A 10,968-nucleotide genomic window follows, 5' to 3' on the forward strand; every position below is an offset into this window, starting at 1 on the left:
CTCTCTCTGTGACACCCTGCTGTGCAGCCCCAGCCCCTGGAATCCCACCCTCCTCCTGCTGTCCTCCCCCAAGAGGTAGGCGTGGCCTGGGGGTCCCCTCCACCTCTCTGATACTCACTCAACTCACGCCAGGCCTGCAGGCCTGGGTGAGCTCCCAGGTCTCTACCAGCTTTGTGGGTTTTTTTTTTCTTTTTCTTTTTTTTCAATCTTTCAATTTCATTAAAAAGTTTATGATCAAAAACCAACCAACAAAAGATGCCTCGTGATCTGATCTCCCCCCTGATTGTGCTATATCCTGGTGTATCCTCTTAGCTTCTGCATCTGTGGCATGGGGGGACCAGCCTTGGTTCTGGATGGGATGGTTGTGAAGGTGTGATGGGTTATGTGGGCAGACACGAAGGGAGGGCGCCCCGTGGAAAGGGTGGTGGTGGGGTGTTGGGGGCAGCAGAGGCTGGTCTTGATGAGCTCAGGGAAGAAAGAGAGCCTGGCCAGAGGGGAGGACAAAGTGCAAGGGCCGGAGACTGGCAATCTCTTCTGAAATATACACATACACACATATTCACATGGACACACACTCTCATACTCACACACACACACACACACTCACTCGCCCACACATTCACACATGCATGCTGCCATCATCAGGGACCTGTGTCAGAGGGAGCTGGGGCACCGAGTGACCGGGCATGTACACCCCCAGCTCCACTACTTAAAGGTGGGGACAGACCCTGTGACTGTGAGTCGCCATAACTGAGACACTCTCTCCTTTGTGCTTCACTGGACGCAGAGCAGCCACCAGCCCCAAGAACAGCTCCAGGCTGGGTCTACGCCGGACATAGGAACAGGCAGCCGGTAGACCGTGAAGGGGTGCTGAGGATGGAGGAACGTTAGGAGGCTGGGCACAGCTAATATCCTGAGCTCCCTGTGCCCTTGACTTCTCTGTGGGCTTGAGAAGGGCCACCCCACATCAGGATGAACTCGTCTTTGGGGACAAGAGCCCCACCGGACCCGGCCCAGGAATCCGACGGCATAGCCACCCCAGCTTCCCGCAGCAGGTGGGACAGCTCCTGGAGCAGCACCTCCAGCCTGGACCACCCTCCGCCCATCAGCCCCACGGTAAGCCTGGGGCGAGCGTGTGCATGCAGAGCCTCCCTCCTGCTCCCTGGTGCTCTTCCTAGGGGCACACGGGGGCTTTGACAAGGTTCCACAGCTCTGCTGTGGGACCTTGGGCATGTTACTGAACTTCTCTGAGCCTGTCCTATGCAAAGAGACCAATAGAGGGGAGTGTGGCAAGTTTTCCTTCCTCGTGGAGAGCATCCAAGGAACAAAAAGGCCAGCCCTGGGCTTCCCTGGTGGCGCAGTGGTTGGGAGTCCGCCTGCCGATGCAGGGGACCCGAAAAGGGCTGGAATGGCACGTCCATTTCTTTCTGAGGGTAGTAGGATGCCCCCCAGAGCCTTCCAGAGAGGAAGGCCTGCCCTGGGCCTCTGGGTTTGTCCCAGCCCAGAGCAAGGTATTTGGTGCCTGCTTTTGCTTCCATCATCCCAGCCAGGGCCCAGGGCCATACTCCAGCAGCCCCACCATTAACTGGGGAGGGATGAGGGCACCCTCAAGACCAAGGGATGCTGGCCTAGGTTCTGGACAGGATGGGAAGGCTCCAGTAGCTACAGGAGCCAGGACAGGACAGAAATTAAACCACTCCCTTCCCTGGCAAGGAGCTGGGGTGGGAGGAGTCTTTAAAGCCTTTTGTACTGGCCTCATAGGATCATGACCTCCCTACAGTGACCCAGGAGGCCTGAATTTTCTTTTTAAAAGACAATTCTTTTTCTCACTCTCACACCAGGTGTCAAAGTCAGCCCTACCCAGTTATATAGTGGGAGAGTACAGCCTCCTTCTTTGAGGCTGGGAAGGGTGTGGGACTCCTGAGAAGAGGGGCTCCACCCCAACTCTACCTCCCCAGAGTGAAAGGGGACTGGAATACCATTGCTGACTGTCTCGGGCACTTGGGATGGGGCCCATACAGAGGAGAGGAACGCACCCAGGAGATGGCTCTGCCTTCTCCCCAAGGAAAGATAAAGTCACTCCAGCCATGTCCCTGCTTGCCAAACATGTGTCTGTCTGTCCTACCAGCCTCCAAAGGTGATCTGAGCTCACTTCTAGAAGACTTTTGCATCTGGGCCATGGTATAGGAACTTAGGCTTAACTAGGAGACCTGTGTTTCCATTCCAGCTCAGCCACTTGCTAGCTGTGTGGACAAACGGCTTTGCCACTCTGAGCCTGCCCGCCTGCAGCGTTTTTTACCTGCCCCATTGGGAACGCTAACTCTTCTTCTCCGGACTATTTGAAGGTGATGGAGTCATGTGATGCCCTTGTTTCTCTGTCTCTTCACAGGCAGCCAGGGCTCAGGCTGCTGCCTGGGTCCCCTTTCCCACGGTCGATGTTCCAGACTACGCCCACTACACCCTGGGCACGGTGATCCTGCTGGTGGGGCTCACGGGGATGCTGGGAAATCTGACGGTCATCTATACCTTCTGCAGGTGCCTGGTTGGCAGGATGGGGGCCTGGGCACTGAGGGCAGCCAGCCATGCAGAGACAGGGCAGAACACAGGGTGGAAATTCTGGTGCCAGCTCTGCCAGGGCACTGTTGAGTCTGGGTGGGGAGGCCAGGGCCAATGGTCTCAGGCTCAGGCCTCCATCTTCAAACCCAGGAAAGGGGCCCAAATGTAATCCAGGGCAGCTTGAATGGCACGTTTAATTGGGCCCCAGGCACACCGTCTGTGTAGGGTATGTGTCCCTATGACACACACGTCTCTGCCTATTCTGCCCTGCTCTCGGCTCACCTCCAACACCTGTCCCAGTGGGCACCTTCCCTCTGCCTCAAAAAGCAGCCCTGGTACCAGGGTCCTGAGTCCTCAAGCCCTTCAGCAACCAGCCCTGGCCACCACCCTTGGCTTCCTTCGCTACCTGCCCCACTCACCACCTGAATGGCTGAGACAGGCACGTGGAGAAGTAAACTCCTGGCTCTACCACCTATTAGCTGAAACGACTTGAGCAGGTTACTTATCTTCTTTCAGTCCACTTTTCTTGTCTGCAAAACGAAGCTGTGATTTACTTCATGGGGTCAACGTGACAATTAAGTAAGTTTTTATATGTGCGGTGCCCAGCAGATGAGTGAATCCTGGCTGTGTCACTTACTGAGTCTTGTGACCACAAGCCACTTCACAGGTGGGAGCCTCAGGGTTCTTATCTGCAAAATGAAATGGGGTGAAGGCGTAGATGTGAAGACGGATGATTATGGGAGGTGAGGTGTGTGAAAGTACCTGGCCTGTGGGCACCATCGTCAACTTCTCTCCCCTTTGCCAGCCCCGAAGGTGAGGACTGCAGGAACACTGGCAGAAGGGGAACAGGAGTGGCATGAGTTGCTGCCTTGAGGGGTTTCACTTCTTAGCCCATGATGCCAGGCTCCAGAGCTGTTTGGCTGGTACTTGCTGGGCAGCGGGATGGGCCTGTGGGCCAGCAGCTCGTGCCTGTGTACAAGCATACACGTGTGTGCACATGTGTTTGAGGGAAGCTCCCCAGCAGAAGCGCCTCCTGACAGTTTCTGACCCCTCACAGGAGCAGAGGGCTCAGGACTCCTGCCAACATGTTCATCATCAACCTCGCAGTCAGCGACTTCCTCATGTCCTTCACCCAGGCCCCCGTCTTCTTCGCCAGCAGCGTCTATAAGCAGTGGCTCTTTGGGGAGACAGGTAGACACTTGGGACTCCCTTTTGCTGGAGGGAGGAGGAGGGTTGGGACAGGGGATGTCCACAGTGGAGGGGGGCCCAGATGAGAAGGCGATGTGCTCTTCCTGGGCAAAGAGTGGGTAGTCACCCTCAGTCTCATGAGTTAGCAAGAGGTTTCCGTGAGCCTCTGTCAGATGCATGTAGGCGGGGTGGAGAGGAACTAGGCCTGCTTTCCTTGAGAGGCGAGCGTATGAGCTGAGTACACGCAGTCCACAGACCCTCCTTCCCCTGGGGTATCTGATGGGCTCCCTGCCAAGGACTGAGGTCAGGCAGCTGTGCCCACAGGCTGTGAATTCTATGCCTTCTGTGGGGCTGTCTTTGGCATCACCTCCATGATTACCCTGACGGCCATCGCCCTGGACCGCTACCTGGTGATCACACGCCCACTGGCCACCGTCGGGATGGTGTCCAAGAGGCGGGCGACGCTTGTCCTGCTGGGCGTCTGGCTCTATGCCCTGGCTTGGAGTCTGCCGCCCTTCTTTGGCTGGAGTAAGTGGGCTCAGGGAATCAGGGGAAGGGAAGATAGGCTGGGAGGGGTACGTTCAAGGGGCGGGTAGGTGGACTTGGGTTGACCAGCTGGCAGGAGGGGCCGAGGGACTGCTTAAGTCTCAGAGCAAATGGACATTCAGGGGGCATGGCTAGCAGCAGGGGGAACTGAGGCTGTACTATCAACAATCAGAGGATAACCTGGGCTCCCATCCCCAAATACAGAGGGGAAGACCACGTGGTTCCTGGCTGGCGGGAAGTGACAGGTGCACCTGATGCTGAGTTTGCAATGAGTCAGACAGGCAGGAGTTGGGGTGTGAGGCCTCAGCAGGTAGGAGGGTCAGCAGCAAGGCACCCGCCCTTCTGAGGCAGGACCAGGAAGCTGGCTGAAGTCTTGGGGGAGTAAGACCCTGCGGCTATGGTGAGGTCTCTCTTCCAAACTGGCAAGATTGGGTGGCAGTGGACTTTGCCAGCTGTCTCCTGCTAGAACCAGCTTGGAAAGCTCCCCTCCACGTGCCCCGGCTTCCTCACTCCACTGGGCAGGGCTGGGGCCGGGGCCAGTGTTTGAGAAGCTCAGACCCCACATCCAAAGCCCCTGCTGGATGAGGAGCCTAAGTCAGCGCCGCCCTGCAGGCTGAGCACCCGCCCCTGGTTCCCAGGTGCCTATGTGCCCGAGGGGCTGCTGACCTCTTGCTCCTGGGACTACGTGAGCTTCATGCCATCGGTCCGCGCCTACACCATGCTGCTCTTCTGCTTTGTGTTCTTCCTCCCCCTGCTCGTCATCATCTACTGCTACATCTTCATCTTCAAAGCCATCCGGGAGACAGGCCAGTAAGAGCTGGGCGTGAAGGAGGGGCTCCATGGGAGGGGGGCTATGCCCCTTGGCCAGGGCTGCCCGTGACTCACATCTGTACCCACACCCCAGGGCACTCCCAGCTCCAGATGGGCAAAGACCAGCTCAGTACATGTGCTTATGGGATGGGGTGCCGAAAGGCCAGTACAACCTGGGTGCTTAGAAAAGTCTCAGGAGACACGGTCTTCTGAAGCGTGGGCCTTCAGCCTTGGTCAGGGGGCGTGGGGGAAAGAGAAGACACGACAGGTAGAAGTGCAGGGAGGCAGCTTAGGCTGGATATATTGGGGAACTTTCTGGGAGTCAGGGCTGCCTGCACTGGAAGGGATGGCCAGGTCCAGGAAGGCTCCCTGACAGCAGCCATGACCCTGGCACTCACTGCAACCCGAGTGGGGTCAGACCCAGACTCTGCATGCTTCCTAGAGCTCTCCAGACTTTCGGGGCCAGCGAGGGTGGTGGTGAGTGCCCCTGGCAACGGCAGCGTCTGCAGAACGAGTGGAAAATGGCCAAGATCGAGCTGTTGGTCATCCTTCTCTTCGTGCTCTCCTGGGCCCCCTACTCCACTGTGGCCCTGATGGGCTTTGCTGGGTGAGGGGCTGGGGCAGGGGCTGGAAGGGTGGGAGAAGGGTAAGGGGACCCTGGGGCAGCCTCTCCCTGCCCAGCCCAAGCCCAAGCCAGCCGTCCTCACACCCTAGGTCCAGTCTCACAGGCTTATCCTCCCCCTGCTATGAGATGCCCCACGGGAGCCAGGCCTGTCTCATTCCTGGAGGCACTAGGAGACATGCTGGGGGAGTTCTGGGCCACACTGGGTTTGGTTTGAGGGCCTGCAAGGGCTGCCAGGTCCTGCCAGATCCCTTGGGAATATGCAACTTTGCCTGAGGTTCTGGTTTCCTCTTCACCCAGACTGTGGGCACACAGCCAGGGTGCTACTCACCTCCCGCCCTCTAGTCCTTTGTGGCTAGCGTCTGCAGACTTTGCTACCTGCAGCAGCGTGGAGGCAGGCCAGACTTCAGGAGCACTTTGAGACAGTGAGAGCTAGGAGTCCTTGCAGGTGCTTGGGTATGAGACCCTCTCTTTGTGCAGGAACGGCCTGGTCCCCTCTGGGGCCCTCCTGTGTCATTACTCTCAAGGAGCCAGGGGCGCAACAGGCAGCAGAGTTCGGCGGGGCATGGGGAGAGCTGGGCAGAGGACCAGAGTCTCTGGGGGTGGGGAGGGTTTACTGCCAGCAGGACAGGCTCCAAGGGACAGTGAGACCTGGCGAAACCCCCAACCTGGCACATCTTCTCAGCACCCCTCCCTCAACTGCTCCCTGGGTTCCCACTCCCCTCAGATCAGGGTTCTCCCTGGTATTGCAGGCCCTCCCCCGGGGATGACTTGGTCCTGCTGCTTTGGACCAGGCTGGGCTGTGCCCTGGCAGGGCTTGGTTGGCCTATGAAGAAGGTTCCTGAGAGGGCTGGTGGGTTGTGGAGTCCCCAGGGAGGGCCAGCTGGCAGAGGGACCACAGCTTCTCTGTCCTAGGTACGCACATGTCCTGACGCCCTACATGAACTCGGTGCCAGCTGTCATCGCCAAGGCCTCTGCCATCTACAACCCCATCATTTATGCCATCACCCACCCCAAGTACAGGTGTGGCCCTCTGCCAGAACCCAGCCCCAGATCCCCAGTCCCACCCTCATGGGCATAGAGGGCCTGGGCCTATAAATGGGGGCAGAGGCCAGCCATCTTTCCTGTCCCTTGTGTACATGCATTGGGTGGGGAACTCTAGCAGCTGAGAACTGGATGGGATCTGGAGCGGGTGTGACCCTCTCTGCTGTCCCAGCTTCCTAGGAGGCTCAGCTTGGAGGGACATCAGAGTTCCCTGGGCAGTGTCCAATACTAACTGGGATTTTCAGAGCTGAGGCCAAAAGGCAGCCAGGATGGCTGATCAGCAGTGCTGCAAAGAGAGGCCCCCAGACAGAGGCAGCCTGGAGGGATCACAGCAGGGAGAGCTCCACTGCACTTCAGGGGCCCTGGCAGAGGCCTGGGGTGCTGGCCCAGAGTGCTCTCTGCTGATAGAATCCCAGCACAGCTGGCCTCTTCCACGAGGGGGCCTTCAGTGCTTCCTTTTGCCTGGTGGTGTCAGTAACCCAGCACCCGGCTGAGGCCAGCTGTAGGCCTTAGCCCGTCCAGCTCAGAGGCGGCTCAGGAGGGTTCTTGGTCCCCTTTTGCAGAAATGTGGCTTAGGTCAGCCACTCGAGAACTGAAAGCAAGCATCTGCCCGAACCTGCCACCCTAAGGCTCTCCCTCCATGCCCACGGACCCAGTGTCTGTCTGCCTATCCTCATAACCCCAATGTCTTTACGTCCCCAATTCCCCAGAGGCTCTTTGTCCACTCCTATTAGCCCAGTATCAGTCTATCCATCCACCCCCATCTCCTCAAGTCTGTCTGTCCATCCCCCTAACCTGCTGTCCTTGCAGAATGGCCATCGCCCAGCACCTGCCCTGCCTCGGGGTGCTGCTGGGCGTGTCAGGCCAGCGCACTGGCCTGTACACCAGCTACCGCTTCACCCACCGCTCCACACTGAGCAGCCAGGCCTCGGACCTCAGCTGGATCACTGGACGGAGGCGCCAGGTGTCCCTGGGCTCTGAAAGCGAGGTGGTAAGGAGGCTGGGCTCTCACTGACTGGCACCTCGCCATCCTTTCCTCTGGGCGGGGCGGCCTCTGAGACTCAGGGAGACTCAGGGACCCTCAGGGACCTAGGACGCTGGCAGGAAGAGCCCCTCACCACCACCCCCCCACAGCCCTCCCACACACCATCATCCCTGCCAGACAGGGGCACTGGGGTCAGAGAGGCAACATGTTGGCCCAAGGTCACCCAGCAGCAGGGCCTGGACGAAACATGGGTCTTCCAACTCCAGGCCGCCTCTTTTCCATGCCAGCACTATCCCAGGGCCTTAGAGCCTCAGATTGAAAGGACTAGCATTTCTGACCCTAGATGGGCCTCTAGAGAGACAGGCAGGAGCTAGCTCAGGACCCTTCATCCTCAGCATTAAGCGCCCTCCTCCTGGAGCTCACAGGATACAGTGGAAGGAGCACTGGCTCTGGAGTTGGGGGACCTATGTTCAAGCCTGAGTTCAAGTCCTTACTGTGTGAGTTTGTGCAGGTCACTCACCCTCTCTGAGCCTCTTTGTCCTCCTCTGAAAAGGAAAATCATCATGTCCACATCTAAGACTAGATAGGGTGCCCATGGAGGCTGACCCCACCGCTGTGGTCAGCCATGGGAGCTACCAGTCTGCCAGCCCCTACTTGGGGCCTGGAGCTCTGATGCCCCCTGATGTCACCAGGAGAGTTCCCTATGACCTGAGCCCCTGTCCCCAGCTCCTCCATCATTGTGCCTACAGGGCCCACTCTGGGCCTCACCAGGTGCTTCCACTTACCTCCTCCCACTGTCCCCATCCCTGAGGGTCTCAGTTGAGGGGCTGAGGGAGGAGCTGCCAGAGGACCCATCCCTGAACTAATGTAGTAAACATCAAGGAGTGAATCTTATCCATTAAGAGGGCCTAGATCCTCATGAAGACATACCCATCCTACATGCTTAAGAAAGCACACCAGCACACACACACACACACACACACACACACACACACACACATCCCAGCAGACGCACGCACAGTTTGCAAGGGTTTGGTGACCAGCAACCCTGTAAACAGTACTGTGGGCTTCACCCCAGTGAATAAGTGTAGAGAGGATGGAGAAAGGCCTGGTCAGGGAGGGGGCAGAAGCAGGGATGCAGAATGTCCCCCTCACCTCACAGGGACTCTCCCACTCCCCCAGGGCTGGACAGACACGGAGGTAACAGCTGCTTGGGGGACTGCCCAGCAAGTGAGTGGATGGTCCCCCTGCAGTCAGGGCCCGGAGGATGTGGAAGCCAAGGCCCCTCCCAAGTCCCAGGGACAGGAAGCAGAGGCTTCCGGAAAGGTAACTGGGCCCGGCACCTGCCAACCTATAAAAGGGCGGGGATAAGGAGCAAGTAGCCCAGGGAGCGGCCCGGAAAAGGGAGCAGGCCCAATGCCCTCTGGGAATCACCCCCTCCCTGCACCTCCCAGCTTTCCCTTGCTCACCTGGGGGTCCTGGGTGTCTCCATGACTCCAAGGTGTTCTAAGCAGGCCTGAGTGTGACTGTGCCTGAGAGTGTCTGTGTGTGTTTGTGTGACCTTGACTGTGCATGTACATAGCAGGTGGTGGTGGCTCTACCGTACTACGATGAATGTACGTCATGTATGTAAATGTGTGTGACCATGTGCCTGGCACACACATTCTGTCCCTGTGGCACCGTGGGGCATGGGATTGAGTGTGCCCTAATGTGTCTGCTCTAAGCTGTGCGTGTGACCAAGTGTGGGTGGCACGTACCTCTCTGTGTTTGGAAACTGGGTGTACCTGGGGGCGTGGGGCTGCAATCGGTGTATGTGCTCACTGCGAATGCCCTGAGATTAGGGTATCGCCCAGAATACTTGTGGCTATTAAAAGAAGGCCAGCTGTCAGCCCAAGTGCCTATGGAACGGAATGTTGATGGTGATTAGAGAAGGCCATATTCTGGAACGCTGGAAACGCCGTGCGCACAGGTCCTGAGGCTGCCCTGCCCCTCTGCTGACAGCTCCCCACCCTGCCCCTCCACTCACACCCACACCACACCCCCAGCTCCTGCCTTCCTTCCCCCAGGCTGCTCCCCTGCCTGTCCCAGAGAGGGGGAGCCCTGGGCTGCTCCCTGCAGTTGTGGGGCCCCTGTCTCTTCCAGCGTTCCCACCCCAGGGAGCACCACTCCCCAGGTGCCCCAGCCCTGAGCCCGGGAACTGTTCATGACCACAGAGGCCAGGGCAGAGGCCGGCAGCGTCTCCCAGGCTGGCCGGGCAATGATGAAAGGCACTGTGCCTCTCCTGGAGAGAATACCGGGCTGGGGTGGGGCGCTGGGCAGAGAGGCACAGCACATCAGCCGTCACCTAACGCGTGTGATAAGCACTGCCAACGAGGTATCAGCACACAGGGTGCTGAGAGCAGAGGCAAGTCCCCAAGGGCTCCCAGGAAATGTGGAGGTAAAGCAGGGATTGCCAGGCAGGATGGGACCGAGGAGCGGGGATTGGGCGGTTCAGGCTGAGGAAACAGCCTGTACAAACATAGCAGGGTGTCCCACACAGAATGTTTCTCTGTGACCCCAGGGGCAGCCAAGGGGCTCTGGGAGCTGGCGGTGGGGATGGAGGAGGGAAGGGGGCAGGAGGTGGTAGGAGCCATGGGGAGGCCCACTAGGTGCTGTCATGAGGGGTCTCCAGTCACAAGCCTGGGGGACAGGGAGCCCTTGGAGGGCTTCGCGGGGCACTGAGGGGCTTGGTCAACTTAGCAGATTAGCCGGGCCTCCCCGCAGTGGCTGCGGAAGGACAGGTTGAGTGGAATGGGCCGGCAGAGAGAAGATGGGAGGAAGTCGGTAGGACAGGCAAGGAATGAGGCATTTAAGACCGCAGGGAGAGAGGAGACGCCGGAGCATGTGGAAGAGGACTGCAGGGAAGGGGGGAATTGGATTGTGGGGGTGAGGAGAGCTCGGTCCCGACCCCAGGAGTCCGAGAGCCTGGGGACATGCCAGAGGGACGGCCTGAAGGTGGCCTCGGACATCGCCTGGAGAAGGCTCAGCCCCCAGCCAGGACGAAACCTGGCCACACAACGCCCCTCTGTCACGCGGTGCCCCTAAACACAGAGGGTCCCTGGGAGACTACTCCCAGTGGGATACTCCTTGAGCTAAACAAATGTCTGCTGTTTGCTTTCAGACCAAAGGGCTGCTCCCCAGCCTGGACCCCAGGATGTAGGGTGCCCATCAGTTTGTC

At 58.7% G+C, this 10,968-nt stretch overlaps 1 protein-coding gene across 1 annotated transcript; it reads left to right on the top strand.

Moving 5' to 3' along the window:
• Positions 1-972: 972 nt before the first annotated feature.
• Positions 973-10,950, top strand: OPN4 (opsin 4). Its single transcript, XM_024731433.1, has 10 exons — positions 973-1,116; positions 2,390-2,535; positions 3,614-3,747; positions 4,069-4,272; positions 4,929-5,100; positions 5,543-5,707; positions 6,638-6,745; positions 7,577-7,757; positions 8,934-9,077; positions 10,912-10,950. The coding sequence occupies exons 1-10, from the start codon at positions 973-975 to the stop codon at positions 10,948-10,950; spliced, it is 1,437 nt and encodes a 478-aa protein (XP_024587201.1).
• Positions 10,951-10,968: the final 18 nt, after the last annotated feature.

The sequence above is a fragment of the Neophocaena asiaeorientalis genome, unplaced genomic scaffold, assembly GCF_003031525.2.
Source record: "Neophocaena asiaeorientalis asiaeorientalis breed wild unplaced genomic scaffold, Neophocaena_asiaeorientalis_V1.1 scaffold714, whole genome shotgun sequence".
NCBI lineage: Eukaryota > Metazoa > Chordata > Mammalia > Artiodactyla > Phocoenidae > Neophocaena > Neophocaena asiaeorientalis.

What these genes read in the sequence shown, in the direction of transcription:
- OPN4 (XM_024731433.1), top strand. Translation starts at nt 973, where the DNA reads ATGAACTCGTCTTTGGGGACAAGAGCCCCACCGGACCCGGCCCAGGAA. An exon ending in GTCATCTATACCTTCTGCAG is followed by an intron (nt 2,536 to 3,613) that starts GTGCCTGGTTGG and finishes GACCCCTCACAG; the next exon opens with GAGCAGAGGGCTCAGGACTC. An exon ending in GTGGCTCTTTGGGGAGACAG is followed by an intron (nt 3,748 to 4,068) that starts GTAGACACTTGG and finishes CTGTGCCCACAG; the next exon opens with GCTGTGAATTCTATGCCTTC.